The 18004-nt window shown below is 52.4% G+C and overlaps 2 protein-coding genes across 7 annotated transcripts in view; one reads left to right on the top strand and one right to left on the bottom strand.

Moving 5' to 3' along the window:
- The first annotated feature begins 7574 nt into the window (after positions 1-7574).
- Positions 7575-9274, top strand: GJD3 (gap junction protein delta 3). The gene is made up of 2 exons (XM_060646139.3): positions 7575-7689; positions 8462-9274. Exon 2 carries the CDS (start codon positions 8466-8468, stop codon positions 9243-9245), a length of 780 nt encoding a protein of 259 aa, XP_060502122.1. The 5' UTR covers positions 7575-7689; positions 8462-8465; the 3' UTR covers positions 9246-9274.
- Positions 9275-15292: 6018 nt separating this feature from the next.
- Positions 15293-18004, bottom strand: part of RARA (retinoic acid receptor alpha) — a 36922-nt gene continuing 34210 nt past the window's right edge. For all 6 annotated transcript variants that reach the window (XM_060646154.3, XM_060646151.3, XM_060646152.3 and 3 more), the window contains 2 exons: positions 17468-17626; positions 15293-16860 (listed from right to left, as the gene is read on the bottom strand). In XM_060646154.3, coding sequence (XP_060502137.1) covers positions 16643-16860; positions 17468-17626 — 377 coding nt within the window. In that variant the 3' untranslated portion in view covers positions 15293-16642. The remainder of the gene's footprint in view (positions 16861-17467; positions 17627-18004) is intronic.

The following is an 18004-nucleotide window of genomic DNA, read 5'->3' as shown; positions in this document are numbered from 1 at the left end:
CATTCAAAGATCTTCTATGAGTGCCATACTCTGCAGTGAGCAGTTATAACCACTTTGGGAAATCTCTATAATTTTCAACTTACAAACTTTTTAAGGCCTTTCTGCATTTTTACATGTTGTGTGACTTGAGTGGTGTTATCAATGTTTTTGTAAATATTTACTATGTTTTTCTATTTCACTTAATTTCAACAATTTTGTACTTTAATAAAATGTTCTAAACATTGCAACCCGTTGATTGATTGCCCCTTGGGGGGGGGGGGGGGCTTGCAATATACCCTTTACTTTACTCTAAAATATATCCCTCTTCACTTCCTTTTGAGAACTATTCTGATCATGTGCTGATGTACCGACCTAACAGCCCCTGGCCGTGTGGTAACAGGTCTAAGAGATAGGCATCATGACCTAACCAAAGCCAATCAGGTTTTTTCCTGGGATTTTATACATGGGTACAAAGTTCTTCCATCTCCTTCATACTCAGAAGGCCTTGGCCCTACATCAGTAAATAGTTTCAAATATGCATGTCTTTTTTTTTTAATTCCTTTACAACTATTTTGATAATCGGGACAACTATTTGATGATCTCAATAAGGGCAACTGGCTAACCATTTAGAAAAAAGAGAAATGTTAGATAAATCCAATTCCTTCCTCACATCTTATACCAAAGTTAAGTTCAAACAGACAATATTTATTTAAATGTCAAAAGCAAAACCATTTAGAAATGTACCAGAAGAAAAGTAATCTTGAGTTACAGAGGGATATCCAAAACATATCCCCAAGGGTAGTGTTGACAAAGATCTGGAAAAATGATCCCTTTCATCAGAATCTGGGCAAAGAGGCCAAACTCTGTCTCAAAAACTCTCACTTTAAGAAATTTAGTTCAAAGGGCACCTGGTGGTTCAGTTGGTTAAGTGTCCAACTCTTGAATTCAGCTCAGGTTGTGATCTCACAGTTGTGGGTTCAATCCCCACATCAGGCTCTGTACTGACAGCATTGAATCTGCTTGGGATTCTCATCTCCCTCTCCCTCTGCCCTTCTGCTCAAGCGCACTCTCAAAAATAAACATTAAAAAAGTTAGGTCAAGAGAAGAATTGAAACATGCAAAACCATGTAAACACAGAAATACAGGAAATCTCAATATCCTAGTTACATAATGTTACAAATGCTACCATTAGGGGAGAGTGGGGCAAAGTACACAAGGGATCTCTGTTTCTCAAAACTACATATAAATCTACAATTACCTCAAGAAAAGCCACATGCAAAGATGTTTTTTAAAAAAGATGCTTATTGGGGCACCTGAGTGGCTCAGTCGGTTAAGCGTCTGACTTCAGCTCAGGTCATTGTCTTGCGTTCGTGAGTTCGAGCCCTGCATCAGGCTCTGTGCTGACAGCTTTGGAGCCTGGAGTTGCTTCGGATTCTGTGTCTCTCTCTCTTTGCCGCTCCCCTGCTCACACTCTGTCTCTCTCTCTCAAAAATAAATAATAAACATTAAAAAAAAAAAAAGAATCTATAGATTCTATTTTTTAAAAAAAGATGCTTATTAAAGTTTATGTAATAAAATTGAAAGTAACCTAAACGTCCAACGAACAGGAGACTTCAGATAAAACAATTGGTTTAAACAAATTATGGTACAATGAGGAATACCAGGTACTCACTAACAATGATATATTTGGGGGGGGAAGAAAAATATTGATTGACATGAAAAGACACCCAAGACCTTACTGAGTGAAGAAAGCAAGCAGATTACAAATCAGAGGTGAAGTCCCTGTCTGGTAAGTATGCATTTGTTTATAAAATAAATCAAAGAAAGCATATAAAGCCTCTTTAAAAAGAAAAAGTCAGAAAACTTTACCTTTTAAAAGTGGAAGTTTGGGGTGCCTGGGTGGCTCAGTCGGTTAAGCGTCCGACTTCGGCTCAGGTCATGGTCTCGCGGTCCGTGAGTTCAAGCCCCGCGTTGGGCTCTGTGCTGACAGCTCGGAGCCTGGAGCCTGTTTCAGATTCTGTGTCTCCCTCTCTCTCTGACCCTCCCCCATTCATGCTCTGTCTCTCTCTGTCTCAAAAATAAATAAACGTTAAAAAAAAAATTTTTTTTTAATAAAAAATAAAAAAAATAAAAGTGGAAGTTTGTTCCCAGCAAAGCACTTGCTAACTAAAAGACTGAGTAAATACATCTCTTGACTATTCATTCTAGACATTCGAGAAGATAAAAATTCTAGTGCTAATAAACTTGGTCGTATACATTTAAACCCTTTATAGAATGTAATTATTTCTCCTACACAGGAAACCTTGCTTAATAAATATTAAGCAATATTACATCAATTAGAATTACAAAAGAATACTTACTGGGAAAATAAGGGATTCAAAACTTGCATTAGTTGATATATAATACAATAAGCTTACTAAGCCTTTTTGTTCTTATATTTTTTTTTTTTTAGAGAGAGAGAGAAAAATCCCACTCAACCGAGCCACCCAGGTGTCCTATCCTTTTTGTTTTTTTAAAATACATTGCATCCCACTGTTTTGCTGAAGGGGAATTTTTTAAGTGATTCCTAGCCATTTTTCCTAAAACCCAAAGACAAAATTTTTGCATGCATTTTTTACTTCTAGAGTGAGGGATATCTGTTCTGACCTATCCAGCACCTCTTTCCTCAGTAATTCCACTTTTGGAAGATTATTCTGAAGTCCAAAAAACAAAAAGTTTGTGTCCAAAAGCATTCATCGTGGCATTATTTACACTGGTGAAAAATGGAACAGAATAGGTGTACTGCAATGGAAGAATTGGTTAAACTGGTACACCCTTATCATGTATTACCAAGTCATTAAAAGTCATATTTTCCCAAAACATTTAATAGCACAGGAAAGTCATTGTGTTGGGTAGAGGGGGAAAAAAGATACAAAAACTATCCTGTATAATGCATCAAAACTCATTAAGTTATATTATAAAATGGTGCATTTCGCTGCGTGTAAACTATACAGCAACAAAATAGGAAAAGCTATCTTTTAGATAGTATGAAGCTCAAATATAAACCAGAGCTTCTCAAACTTGCACTTACAAATCCACTAGAGATCCTGTTAAACTGCAGATTCTGATTCAGTAGGCCTGGAGTGAGGTCTGAAGTTGTTACTAGTAATTTCCCCAAGTGATGTCAGTGCTGCTGTCTGGGGAGCCTACTTGGAAAAGCAAAGGTGTAGAGTACATATCAGTGCTCCTCCGTGTGTGTGTGTGTTCCCTGGACCGGCAGGATTAGCATGACCTGAGAGCTTGCTAGAAATTCAAATTATCAGGCCCACTCCAGAACTGGGTGATTTAAAAGCACCTGTTTTAAAAAGCGCTCCGTTAATTCTGATGCAAACTGAAGTTTGAGACCAAATGCTATGTGCGCTGAAAGGCCAACTGCAAGTTGCAGCAAACCGTCATCTGCTTTTCTTTGGATAATGAGATCTGGGTGATCTCATTTTCTTCTTTGCATCTTCCTATAGTTCACAAAAATAGTCAGTGTTACATGGTTTTATTCGAAATGAAAATAACTATAATTTTTTTTCAGGTTTTTAAAGTATTAAATGGGTTCCAGTTCTAAAATGATGCTGAACTTGTACCACGCCAGGAATCGATCTCAGGTGTTTCTTACCGATGGGCCGCCCGCACCATTGCAAATCTGAGGAGGGTGTCCGCAAGCTGTGTTGAAAAACTGTGTGGCGGTTAATTGTAGGTGTCAACTTGACTGGGTTAAGGATGCCCAGATAGCCTGTAAAATATTACTGAGTGTGTCTCTTAGGGTGTCTCCAGAACAAATTAGCATTTGAATCAGTAGACTGGGTAAAGATCACCATTACCAATGCGGATGGGCACCATCCATGCGGATGGGCACGTTCCAATCCGTTTGGGCACCATCCAATCCGCCGAAAACCTAAATAGAACTGTTCAGCGGGTGGGGGCAGACCTGGGGGAACTAGTTTCTCTGAATCCCCACCTCCGCGGAGAAAGCCATTAAGTGGTGCAGATCTGCGACAATGAGGGTTAAATTCCCCTTTACTGGATGTAAGGACACCTACCGGGGAGAAAAGACTACATTTCCCAGCCTTCCTTGCGGAAGGTCATCCTGGCCAATGATAAGTGAGCAGTCGGTCACATGGCAGCTTCCGGGACTTTCTGAGAGAGCCGTTTTTGCGCAAATTTGTCCCGCCTTCGTCCCTTCCTCCATCTGCTGCCTGGAATGCGGCGGAGGAGGAATGGTTGGAGGACGAGGACCACACCCAGGGAGGAGTTTGGAAAGAGCCTGCACCCCCAAGGACTTTGAGGCACAGAGCTGCCCCTCCTCCCTGAACAGCCCATCGCCCTCCTCCTTTTGTGTGAGAGGGAAACCAGCTTCTCTCTTGTTTAAGCCCCGGCTTAGTAGCTGTGCTGTTACAGCCGAACCTAATCTTAAATAATTATGGAGCCAAGGGAGGAGGGAAGGCCTGAAGGGGAAGCAGGTCCCCGTGAGTGATAAAACCGCAGAGCCTGAGGGGTCTATTGGGAACCACAGGCTGAGGGCGGGGAGAAGAGAGAGGAGCGGGGACAACCTGTGAACCGAAGGTCGCCTGTCCGGAGGATTTGCAGGCCTGGAAAGAGTTTGAAGGGTCAGACACTGTGTAGCGGAGGGGGGGGAGGGGGGGGGGTGGCGGGGAATGCTCCAGAGTAATCAGAAGCCAACACAACCACGCGCATCTGACTCCCTCACCTTTCCCACCCAGGCCGAGGGGGAAGGTGAGGGAGGAATTTTACCATTAACCCGTTTTGGGGTTTTCATTTCTACCCAGGACTAGACATTCTGATTACCGATCTCAGACCAAATCGGCCACTTAAGTGATCACTAGCTTTAGAGGAGACCAGAGTTAGCAAATGAGGCAGAGTGAGCTCACCGTCTTGGGGCAGAGATGGTCTGCCCGGTCCGCAACCCTCCCACCCCAACCTTCACCCACCCAGCCTCTACCACGTGCCAGGAACTGTTCTAGGTGCTGACACGGGACAGTGAACAGGGCACCTCGTGGAGCATACATGCTAATGGAGGAGATGGGTGCTACACGGGATACAATTTTTAAGTAACCAAGTATGTCATGTAGTGATCAGTGCAAAGGAAATAAAGCTGAGAAAGGGGATAGGAAGTAGGGGGTTAAATTCCCGTTAGGAAGGCTAGGGAAGGCCTCACTAAAAGGCAACATTTCTGTAAAGACTAAAAAATGTTAGAGGGGTTGGGATGCCTGGGTGGCTCAGTCGGTTGGGCGCCTCTTGATTTCAGCTCAGGTCATGATCTCACAGTTTGTGAATTCAAGCCCTGAGTCAGTGGGAGCCTGCTTGGGATTCTCTCGTTCTCTCTCTCTCTCTCCCTCATGCGCAGTCTCTCAAAATATATAAATGAACTTTAAAAAAAAATGTTAGAGGGGCACGGGGACAGAAAATACAGCCATGTGTTGATGATGTCACTTACTGGGTACAACCATGTAGTGCCTGCATATGTGTGTCCATGTGTGACAGAATGGGAATTGGCTCCCCAGCCCCCACAGGGTAGAGTGAAGTGTCTGGGACAGAGATTGAATATGAAACTGGGCAGGATGGGCCTCTCAGCCCAGCTCCAGACCTTAAGTATGGCCAAGAATGGGGCCATGTGTCACCAGCCCTGGGCAGCATCAGTGACACCTCCTCTCAGTCTGGACAGCGCTATCTGGGAAGGAGGACGGGCCCCGGAGATTGCACAGTCTCCTGTGTCTGGCCTGTGGCATCAGGGATTGTGGACAGCATGTGACCATGCTCCTGCCTCACCCTAGCCCACTACCTCTGCCATTTTCCATTCCCCAAAAGCAGACAGATCTGATGGGGTTTTTCCAGGCTGGGCCAGTGTCCCGACCCAGCAGGGGCTGTGAGGACAGGGCAGGGACCATTCCTGGACAGTCAGGAGAGATGAGGTGTGTCCCTGAGCCCCCATGGCTGGGGCTGGGGGTTGGGGTCGGGGGTCGGGGAGCAGCTTTGCCAGGAGCAGGCAGAGGTGAGGGTTGGGAAAGTCAGCCATACCCCCACCCCACATCCTGTTTTTGGAATGTGGGGCCCCAGCATGTGCTTTCCTTTGGACTTTGTCCAAGGCAGTGTCTCCCCACCCAGGTCCACTCCCAAGGGAACCCTGCATGACAGTGGGGAGGGTTCCCCACCACATCCATCATTAACCGAGGGTTTTTCCAGGCTGGGCTGGACCCCTGAGCCAGCGTAGGTGAAGGGCACATTTCCCACCCCTCCCTGAAATCAGGCCAGGGGGTCCCTGTCAACACATGGAAAACTATACAGGCCCCCATGGCTGACGGGGAAAGGAAATGTCATGGAGGGGGAGGTTCTTGGCCTCCCCACTCAGAGAGGGGCAGGCGTGTCTGGGCCCACCAGACCCAACCAAAGCCCTGGGGATGGTCAGGCCCCGGAACACCACCTGGGAAGCCCAGCCAAGCTAGAGTGAGAACAGTTCCATGAGGGGCTTAAGCACATGGGCTCCCAACCCATCAAGCCAGGCATGAGACGGGAACTGGCTATTTACTTGCTGTGTGGGCAAGTGGCTTAGACCCTCCCAGTCTCAGCTTCCCTCCTGCCAGGGTCATCAAGAGGATGCAATGAGCTGATTTGTGTGATCGGCTCGGCGCAAGGCCTGGTCCAGAGCGGGTGTACAGGGGAAGGGGAATGGTGTGCGGGTGGGGCAGATTCCTAGAAAGGCCCAGAGGGGACAAACAAGATGTCTCAACCTGAGGGTGTCCCCTCCTCAGCCACTCAGATCACCACGCATCATCCTAACTCTTCCCCTAAGGGATAGCTTCTCCTGCCACCTAGAGTTGTAGAATGTGATTCAGAGCCTTACGAGGGCAGAGAAGTCCTTCTATTCATTTTTCACATTATAAAATAACATGCTTATTAGAATAAATCTGGAAATTATAGAAAAGCAGGAAGAAAGCAAAAGCTTTTATTTAACCACCAGTGCTGAACACTCTTGATGCCTTAATGGTTCCCATATGGGATTCTTTCCTGGGCACAGGTTGTCTTTGTTCTCCATAATATGGTTGGGACCTTAGCATTAAGATAAGGAAACTTGGGGGTCAGATAGCACAGCCTCCTCAGCTGACAAGCCAGGAGACTGGGCCCAGGAGAGCTCAGTGACTTGTCTAAGGCCAGTAGTGGCAGAGGTGGAACCAGATCTACTGAGATCTGCTGCCCCCAACGCTAGCACCAAACCCTCCTCCAGCCCTGAAGACTGCCTTCAAAGGTGACAGTCAGTTGCTAGTGGATCTAGGCCTTCCAGTTTGGGGGAGTCTGTTCCATGGGCTTCCGTAAAGTCCCCCTTCCTCAAAAGGGGTGTGGCTCTGGTTAACCCCCACCCCCATTTCCAGAAGGAGACACAGCAGGTGGGATGGGGGGAGGGTGGGTAAGGGATAGAAAGGGAGGGCTGCAAAGCCCAGCAAGGGGCATGGCCTTGTGTCTGTTCCCAAGGGTGGAGCCAACCGACAGGGCCACCCTGTCCCTTTAAGAGAAGGGGGAGAGCAAGCCCCTCTCGGCTATTCTGTCCTGTCATCTATCCTGGCCAAACCCAAAAGGGAAAATGAAAGAGGCCCCGGGAGAGTAACAGGTCCCAGCCATCTCCCAGGATCCGTCCCTCAGCTCTAACACCTCAGCTCCAGCCACAGGGTGAGTGGGGTCAGGCTGGGGTCCGGTGGCACGGGGAGCCTGTGGGGCCTGTGTGAGTGTGTTGGGGAGGTTCTCCGGAGATGTGGGAGGCTGGAAGCAGAGGGACACCATGGAGGAGATCGGAGATGGCTGGGCCGCTCAGGAGTGGGATGGCAGGGGACCCCTAGAACAAGGGATAATGACAGAGTTATGGAACTCCCCATTCTGAGAGGAGTTCACTGCAGTAAGAAGGGCAGGAGAAATGGTGGGCAGAGAAGGAAGGAGGTGAGGTCCCTCTGGGTCTGCTGGCTCCCACCTCTCCCAGGTTAAGTTGGGTCTGGACTCCCCGGTTGGAGGTACCACAGTTGCCCATGGAAAGCATCCTTGGGCACGTAAGGGCACCGCTGGGCTTCTGGTTCTACAATGCAGTCGGTCTGGCCCTGCCGATGTCAAGTTGATTCCCTACGGATATAGACTCTGGAGGAGCATGGGGTCCAACCAAGCAGGCCCGTGGGGGTCTGGCTAGAGCACCAGGGTGGGGCTCCTCCCCAGCACCTTCTCCCCAAGGAGAAAGGCACCCACAGTTGAGAATCTCCTAACCCCTCCTGCCCCCGCCCCCTTGCTGACTCCCTCGTTCCCACAAAATCCCAGCTAAACCCAGGCCTAACTGAGCCCCTGCGGCACCCCAAGTTAGAGGAGGGCTAGCTAACCTCACTCCATGGGCTGGGGGGCTGGGGTGGGGCGCGGATCGGTAGCCTCTGACACCGGTCCCCCCCAACCCCCGCGTCCCCAGCGCCATGGGGGAGTGGGCGTTCCTGGGCTCGCTGCTGGACGCCGTGCAGCTGCAGTCGCCGCTCGTGGGCCGCCTGTGGCTGGTGGTCATGCTGATCTTCCGCATCCTGGTGCTGGCCACGGTGGGCGGCGCCGTGTTCGAGGACGAGCAGGAGGAGTTCGTGTGCAACACGCTGCAGCCCGGCTGCCGCCAGACCTGCTACGACCGCGCCTTCCCGGTCTCCCACTACCGCTTCTGGCTCTTCCACATCCTGCTGCTCTCGGCACCCCCCGTGCTCTTCGTCATCTACTCGGTGCACCGTGCCGGCAAGCAGGCGGGCGGCGCGGACGCCGGCCCCGGGCCGCCCCCGCGCCGCCGCTGCTACCTGCTGAGCGTGGCGCTGCGCCTGCTGGCCGAGCTGGCCTTCCTGGCGGGCCAGGCGCTGCTCTACGGCTTCCGCGTGGCCCCGCACTTCGCGTGCGCCGGCCCGCCGTGCCCGCACACCGTGGACTGCTTCGTGAGCCGGCCCACCGAGAAGACCGTCTTCGTGCTCTTCTACTTCGCCGTGGGGCTGCTCTCGGCGCTGCTCAGCGTGGCCGAGCTGGGCCACCTGCTCTGCAAGGGCCGCCCGCGCGCCGGGCGCCGTCGCCAGGCGGCAGAGCGCGACGGCCGCCGCCACCGCGCGCGCCCCGACCCCTGCGGCCCCCCCGCCTACCCGCACCCGGCGCCGGCCAGCGACAGCGAGGGCGGCAGCGGCCACAGCAAGGCGTCCCTGGCCACGGTCCGCCAGGACCTGGCCATCTAGAGGCGGGCCGCGGGTGCTTCCCGGAGAACTGTCCCCGGGACCCTGCCCTGCAGCGTCCCCAGCACTTCCCGAGTGCGCTGGGTTGAGTGGGGGCCCCGTAGATTGAACTGTGGCAGGTCCTTGTTGCCCTGATCCAGGTGGCAGGGGGGAGGCCTGGGGCTGAGAGAACGTGCACAGGAGGAGGGCACCGCAGAGCCGGAAGGGGAGGTGCAGGTGGTGCCCAGAAAAAGTACTTGTGATACCAGCCTCCCGAGGGCCTCTCCTTCTTGGGGCTGAGGCGTGGCCTCTGTGTGGGCTCCCTGTGTATGGCCACACACTGCACATATGTGTAGTATGAGCTGCGTGTGCGCATGCACATGTAAAACCTGTGTGAACTCTTTGTGTGCGTGCACGTGAACCGTGTGTGTATGTGTGTATGTACATCCTATGTGGGCTCTCTGTGTGTGCGTGTGTATTCCCTGTAGGTCTGCGTCTGTGCAGGCATCTGTATGCCCTGTGTGAGCTGCGTGTGCATGTGTGTGTGTATGAGAGACAGAGAGAGATCTCCGATATGTACCGGGTGGGTGGTCAGGACCCAGTGCCAGCAGCAGCCACACTGGCTCCCTCCCTACCTGCAGGGGCGTTGCAGGAAGGTCTCCCCTCTTGACCGAGCCCACAGAGAGAGGAGGCAGGCGCCCCTTCACGCTGGGCAGGCCTCAGTGCGGTAGGGCTTGTGGACACCATCCACACTCAACCTTGTGGCCTGGGCAGTGGCCAAGCCCTCCCTTTGGTGGAGGTAGAGTAGGGGTGGGCGGTAGGGTCAGAGGGCAGGACTCTTTTCTAGATTCACCCCCTCACCCTGCTGCTGTTCCCCCCCAGTCCATAAACTTGGCTAAGTCCCTGCCGACCTCAAAAGAAAGCTGCCTGAAACATGCCCCTGGCCCTGCATTTCCCTGTAGCCACCACCCTCTTCTCTCCTCTGAGAGTATAAAGAGCCACCTACATGGCCGCCTCTGGTCCTGCTCCTGTCTCTTCTCTGTCCCCATCTGTCTTCCTCCCTCTCCACCCCAGTGGAGCTGCTCTCCGTAAGATCACCCAGGCCCTAAGTGACATCCAGGGGCCACCACGTGACTACACCCTGGACTTTGTTCAACCCCCCTGAGCAGGCTGCTGCGACCCGCTCTGCCTGATTTTCTCCTGTGTCCTTGGCCCTTCCCTCTTTGTCCTCCTTTCCTTGCGCTCTTCTTCCTGGACCCCCCCTGCCTGCACTGCACACAGCAGCCAGAGGGGTCTTTCTAAATAGTCCTCCTCCTTAGGCCCCCAGGGGCTCCCTGTCATCAGGGTAAGTCAAGCACCTGAATGAGCCTTCTGAAGTCTTGCCCTCTCCTGGCCCTGCTTCACCCCTGCTGCACGGGCTTCCTAACCATACTGACTTTTCTCTTCCTACAAACACAGTGACCAGTTTCCTTCCAGATGTTTGAACGTGCTGTTTCTTTGCCTGGAGCAGCCTCTCTCTGCAGCACCCCCCTCCCCACCCTAGCTAATACCTACCTGCCTTTCAGTCTCATTTGGAAATAAATAGATCCTTTTCCTAATGGCCCCCACCCCCAAGTCAGAGCTAGATGACCATGGCACCCTTGCTTCTCCAGAAAGAGCACTTCTGCTGAATGGCATTACTTGCTCCCCCACCAATGGCTCCAGAGTCATGCTTAGTAAAATATGTTGATAAGGAACCCAAGGCGTCCCAGAGGCCCAAGCACTTATCCTTGCTCACGGTGTGCAATAGTGTCTCTCTGATGTTGATCAGTCAGGTGTGCAAAGCCTGGATCTCCAACAAACTCAAATGTGGATACACAGCTGTTCTTCGGATGTATTCGTTCAAGAAATATTTGCTGAGCACATACTATATGCCAGACAACATTCGAGATCAGAACTGTTCAATAGAAATAGGATGTGAGCCACATGTGTAATTTCAGATATTCCATTAGCCACATTAAAAAGTAAAAGGAAACACATGAAATTAATTTTAATAATATATTTTCTTTAACCCAGCATATCCAAAATACTATTTCAACACATCATCAATATGAAAAAAGCATTAAGGAGATATTTTACATTCTTTTTTTTTTTTTTCTAAGTCTTTGAAATCTGGTGTATATTTTATGCTTGGAGCACATCTGGATTTGGACCAGCCACATTTCTGGACTCAGTCACCACATACGGCTAGTGACTGCTGTACTGAACAGAGCAGATCCAGATGTTGGGCTCCAGTGGGCAACAAAACCTGCCCTCATGAAGCTTACAAAGCAGGCAATAAATATAGCACATACCACCAGATATCTCTCAGAGTAAGGGCAGACAGTGACTATCCCTGAGGAGTGACACTGGAACAGAATGTAGCAAAGAGCTAGCCATGAAGCTGGCTCTGGGAAGAGCATTCCTGGTGGAGGGGCTGGCAAGTGCAAAGGCCCTGAGGCAGGAATATGCTGGGGTGTTTGAGGCCAGCAAGGAGGCCATTGTGGCTGGAGTGGAATGAGGGATGGGAGTGTGGTCACCAACACCTCAAATGCAACCCAATTGCCTTAGTTCCCTTCTCAGTGCTGTTATCTCCATCCACCCAGGCCACCTGCACCCACTACTGCCGAAGGCTGTCTTCTGCCCACCTCCCATGTCCTGTCAACCACCTAGTCCCATTTTACCACCGAAGCATTTCCTCCCTCTACCACTCTCATCCCTCCAGGCGCCGACCAGGGTCAGCCTTGTCACCAGTGGCCGGAATTGCTCCCACAGCTTCTCTGCTCCCTGCAATTCCAGTCCAAACAGCTCACTCACTGGCTTGAGATCCTTCACTCCCATTGCCCTCTCGGTCAAGTCCAGCTCCTTTTTAAATTTTTTTTTTTTTTAACGTTTTATTTATTTTTGAGACAGAGAGAGACAGAGCGTGAACGGGGGAGGGGCAGAGAGAGAGGGAGACACAGAATCGGAAGCAGGCTCCAGGCTCTGAGCCATCAGCCCAGAGCCCGACGCGGGGCTCGAACTCACGGACCGCGAGATCATGGCCTGAGCTGAAGTCGGAGGCTTTAACCGACTGAGCCACCCAGGCGCCCTCAAGTCCAGCTCCTGAACCGGCCCTAGCCTGAGCCCATCCCAGCCTCTCCAACTCACTTCTTCCAACATTCCAACCAAAATGGTTAAAGCACAGAGCTGGTGACAGTTTCTGGTCACATGAAGCTATTTATCACCTCTGTGTCCCAGCTGGCTAACTCCTTCCCTTACACCTAATTTAGCTGGGAGCTGGGACACCTCTTCCAGGAAGCCTTCTGAAATTTGTCCCAGGCCTGGTTAAATGCCCTGAGCTCCCATAGACCCAAGACTTAGCCACGGCCTTTCCCAGCTTGTACCCCAGTCAGCATCCTTCAGTCAGTCTCCCTGATGGTGCAAAGCACATGTCAGCAAGGATCAGACCCCACAGCAGGGGTTCTCACCTGGGGGCAGTTTCTCCCCCCAGGGGACATTTGGCAATGTCTGCAGACATATTAGTTTGTCACAGCTGGGGGGAAGGTGCAGCTAGCATCTAGGGGCAGACGCCCTACAATGCACAGGACAGCCCCTCACGACAAAAGAATCCCTGGGCCCAAAATGTCACTTGTGCCATAGCTGAACTGTGAGCCCCTGAGGACAACCTCAAGCCCCAGCATCAAAGGTACAACTCCAAGGGGGCATTTTATAAATGTGGGGCCACTGCTACAGTTGTCAAAATGAAGGCAATCCTGTTGGCATTTGGTAGGCAGGGGCTAGAAATGCCAAGATGCCCTCTTACAACACGCACCACACGTGGGGGCACCTGGCTGCCTCAGAGCATGTGACTCTTGATTTGGGTTTTTTTTTTAATGTTCATTTATTTTTGAGAGAGAGCTTGCTCGTGTGCACAAGTGGGGGAAAGGTAGAGAGGGAGAGAGAGCATGGGGGAGGTGCAGAGAGATCTGTGCTGACAGCAGAGAACCCGAGGCAAGGCTTGAACTCACGAACTATGAGATCATGACCTGTGCCAAAGTCGGACGCTCAACCAACGAAGCCACCCAGGCACCCCTGATTTCAAGATTGTGACTTGGAGGTTGTGACTTAGAGCCCCAAGTTGGGTGTAGAGATTACTTTTTTAAAAAAGGGAGAGAGAAAAGAAATTTCACACATGACTTTAGAATGTCCCACTGGATGGTCACATAGTGAAAAGCCTCTCCATAACTACCTAAGCCCAAAACCTGATTCTGTTTCACAAGTAAAACCTTAGGGTTGTGGTTGGGGATTTTTTTTTTTTTTTTTTTTTTTTTTTTGCGTGGTTTTATTATACATTGGCAGCTTTTATTTCAACATTACTCATAAAGTTTCCTAGGCTTCTTAGGGCGCCTGGGTGGCTCAGTTAAGCATCTGACTTTGGCTCAGGTCATGATCTCACGGTTCGTGAGTTCAAGCTCTGCTTCTGGCTCTGCATTGGCACCGTGGAGCCTGCTTGGGATTCTGTCTTCCACGTTCTTTGCCCTTCCCCCGCTTGCTATCTCTGTCTCAAAATAAATAAAAACTTTACAGAAGAGGGGCGCCTGGGTGGCTCAGTCGGTTAAGCGTCCAACTTCGGCTCAGGTCATGATCTCGCGGTCCGTGAGTTCAAGCCCCACGTCAGGCTCTGTGCTGACCATTCAGAGCCTGGAGCCTGTTTCAGATTCTGTGTCTCCCTCTCTCTCTGACCCTCCCCCGTTCATGCTCTGTCTCTCTCTGTATCAAAAATAAACGTTAAAAAAAAATTTTTTTTTAAAAACCTTACAGAAGAAAAAAAAGTAGAAGGAATAGAAGGACAATGTTCTATCTGCTATGCAGTTGTGTCCAAGTATTAACGTACTGAAATTCATAGTCCTTCCCCTTCATTTCTCCTTTACAATACAGCGTGATAGCATAGTGATTTTTGTAAATCACGTGGATAGGTATGTTACGTTAAACTTCTGTCAGATTCATAAAGAAAATGTTAGAAAATATTTGCTGGAGGAAGAGAACCTTGGCCTCCACGTGCACGGTGACTGCCCAGATGGCCAGATAAGTAGGGAGCTGCTGCCACCTGGTGGCTGAAGTAGAAATGGCAGGCAGACTCCCACGGAAGGAACTCTTTCTGCCCAGGAATCTCTTCCTGTCCAGGCGCCCTAACCCACCCCAGACGCAGCTTCCACTGCCACCTCCCTGGAACCCTCAGACCTCAGTGCTCGATGCTTCTTTGGGGGCAAGATTCCAGGAAAGACCTCTGGGTGAGAGGTGGGAGCTCTGAGTACTGGTCCCCCATCAGCCGTGAATTCGCTGTGATCCTGGGCAAGGGCGCTGCTCTCTCTGGGCCTTGATGTGTAGAGTGTGAAGCGTGGATAAACTTGGTCTCTGATGATCCTACAGGACTGCCACACTTGATCCTCTCAACCAGGAGCATCCATGGTCTCCTGCAACCTGTCCTCTGTGCCTCCTGCCTACAGAGTGACTTTAGGGGTAGGCAGGGGAGGGCAGGACAGTCCTTCTTGGAGGCACAGGGATGGATGGACTAGTTTTCTAATCTTCATCCGAATCTGTGTTCTTGTTAGCTTGCCAGGAGCTCCTGACCCAAGTGCCCATGCCAAATTCCACCTCTGAAGGTCAAGCGCAAATTAGAGCTCCTCTGCCACTTAGGGACCCTCAGACCCAACCTCTGGCTTCCAGGGGCTCAGGACTCTGCAGGCAGGAGCTGGCTTCCTCCTTCAGACTGAGATTGCCAGAGAGCTGAGGCTGGCTTCCTCCCTCAAACTGGGGACTCCCTGCAGGTGGGAACCGTTTCTCCTCTGCTCTCCCCACCTTCAGACTGGAGCTCCCTGACACGGGCCGTGTGGACCCCTAGACAGAGGGCTTCCCAAGGGCAGGCCTATCTTGTTCCACCAAAGACCCCAGCACAGCAAGGCAGGCTCCGAAAGCAGCTTGCCCCCTGGTGCTCATACCTGGCCCCCATCCCCAGTCCCTGCCCACACACCAAGAGAAGGCAGCGAGGCAGTGAGACTCTGAGGCATGTGTAGAATAAATATAACTTTATTCTTTATCCAGTAGATCTCAGTGGAAAGTCCAACAGTAACAGGTGCACCAGCGGGCTCTGGGGGGATGAGACCCCAACCCCGGGGCAAGGAGGGCAGGGCAGAGCCAGCTCCCCCAGCCGGGGGGTGCAGGGGGTGAGGGGAGGGGACCCCCTGTAGGCCCGTCCTGCGGGGCAAGGAGGGGGCACGGGTATGGGTGGGGGTGGGGCAGGCCAGGGAAACGGAGGAACTCGGGCCAAGTGTCTGTCCGCCCATCCGCTGTGTGTGTGTGTGTGTGTGTGTATGTACACGTGTGTGTGTCTGGGGGCCCTGTGGGCAGTGCTGGTGGCTGTGAGGCTGGGGGACGGGGCAGCTTGAACCCCTCGGCCAGCCCCTTCGCAGTGGGGGCTGGAGGGCTTCGATGATGTGAGCCCTGATGGGGAGGCAGCTCTGCCAAGGCCACAGGGCGGAGACACACACACGTGGATGTTCTGAGGACCCCCCCTTGCTTTGCCCCTGCCCTGTCTCTCCTGGTGAGCCCCCTCCTTCCAGGGGCTGCCGGAAACTGTCCAGGCCCAGTGGTTAGGCAGAGGGAGAAGGGGAGGGCAGATCTTGGAAAGTTAGTACTTCACAGTTTTAAAGAGAAAACTGAGGAGGAAAAGGCTGGGGAGGAGGGCTAGGGGGTGCAGGGACATGGAGAGAGACTGGGAGCCCCTTCTGAGCCGCTCCCCTCTCCCAGGACCCACCCCCCTCCAGCTCTGGATCCAGCTCCCCCCAATACACAGCACAGATTCCTTCAGTATAAATGTGCTTAAAATGAAAATTCTTATTAAAAAAATCAAAACCAAAAAAAAATTAAAATAAAAACAAAACCAGCGAGAATTAATACCTGGGGGTTGGTATGGCAGGGTATGTACAGGGGGAACCCCCCACCCCTGGCCCACCCCCTCTGTCACCAACCTAGGCAGGGGGGGGTTCCCGACCGGGGGGCAATGGCTTGCGGGTTCTGAGTATGGGGGAGCCAGGTCCTGGCGTTTGCTGGTGATGAAGATGTGGCAAGGGGGGCAGAGGGCTGTCTTGATGAACACCAGGCCCCCAGGCTCCATCCTGAGGCCCAGGACCAGGGGTCCTCACTCAGTTCATGACCTTGCCCCTGACATCAGCCCAGGCTGCAGGAGCAGGCAGTCCATCTGCACCTGGGCCTCCATCTGAAGAGTCGTCGCCTCCTCCCTCCTGTCCCCCAGGAAAGGGAGGACAGGTGGGGGGCAGGGCTGGTGGGGGTCGCATGGTTGGTAGAAAGGCAGAGAAAAGCCAGGGCGTGGGGTGAGGGCTGTGTCCACGGGGCACGGGCGGTCACGGGGAGTGGGCGGCCGGGCTGCTTCTGTTTGAGCTGGGGCTGAGGCTGGGGCTACAGCTGCCGGGGGCGGGGGCCAGGCCGCCCCCATCCCGCCCCCCGCCCCCTGGCTGTCCGCTCAGAGTGTCCAGGCCCTCGGAGTTCTCTAGCATTTCCTGGATGAGAGGTGGCATGGAGCCCGGGATCTCCATCTTCAGCGTGATCACCCGCTCAGCCCCTGCAGGAAAGGAGGAGCAGAGGTCAGCACCCCGGCCCCCAGCCCCACAAAGCTCCAGGAGGGAGGGTGCAGGGGTGGGAGGACTGGTACTACCAGTATCAGCATCCAGTGTGGACCGAACTCAGGGCTCAGCTCTTTGACATAAGCCAGCTCTCCTAAGCCCCCAGGTCTAGGGGCAGCAGTGTTTCCAAACTCAGGCTCCAGGGTCAGACTGCCTGGGGTTGACACCGGGCCCTTTCCTAGGTGCTGTGTGTTACGGATTCTCCAACTGACACGTCAAAACTCTGTAAACACCATCATTAATTATCCCCAGGGAAACTGAGGCTCAGAGCTGTTAAGTGACCTGCTCAAGGACACACACCCACAGGGTCTGGAGGCAGAGCCATGCCCTCAACCACCACGCAGAGGTGACGCTGCCACCTTAGAGCTCACAGGCAGGTCACCTGGGCACGGTGAAGTCCAGGTGAGTGGAGTGGGGCATCGTCCTGGGCACAAAGACGTGGCGTGTTGGCTCACACGTGGGGGGCCGGACTCTGGGCATGGGCCAGGTGTCGGGGTCCAGCCCTGGCAGACACACAGGGCATCCTTCCACGTGCGGGAGCCTCACCCTTAGCACTGATGCTTCGCAGGTCCGTGATCTTCATCAGCATCTTGGGGAACATGTGGGGGCGGCTGGGCCTCCGTTTCCGCACATAGACCTTCAGCGCCTCCAGCAGCGGCTCCTGAAGCATGTCCACCCTGTCTGGCTGCTCCAGGTCCTGCCGGTCTGAGGAAGCAGATGCCCCCTGAGCAGCTGCCCCGGAGAAGCAAGGAACACAGCCGCGCTCCCAGCCTTGGCCACGGGAGGGCGCGCTTGTCCAGGCCACAGGCTAAGCGTCTCTGCTCCTGGGACCTTCCCCTACAAGGGCAGTGGCTGGAGCCTGTGCGGCTGTGAGAAAGGCTCCAAGAGGCTCTTAAATGCGAGCAGAGAAGAACTGGGGTGGGGCTTGTCCAGGGCCCCCTCTGACAGCCCAATTTATAGGGATGTGTCCCCTGAACACGGGCGGTGCCGTCCTCAGGCAGAGGGAGGATGCCCAGGTAGGTCTCACTCCCACCCATCATTGTGGACACCAGCACAGTATGTCAAAACTCTTAACAATAAAAT

The sequence above is a fragment of the Panthera onca genome, chromosome E1, assembly GCF_046562875.1.
Source record: "Panthera onca isolate mPanOnc1 chromosome E1, mPanOnc1 haplotype 2, whole genome shotgun sequence".
Lineage (NCBI taxonomy): Eukaryota > Metazoa > Chordata > Mammalia > Carnivora > Felidae > Panthera > Panthera onca.
This window is presented reverse-complemented; position numbering and strand designations above follow the sequence as displayed.

What these genes read in the sequence shown, in the direction of transcription:
- GJD3 (XM_060646139.3), top strand. Translation starts at nt 8,466, where the DNA reads ATGGGGGAGTGGGCGTTCCTGGGCTCGCTGCTGGACGCCGTGCAGCTG.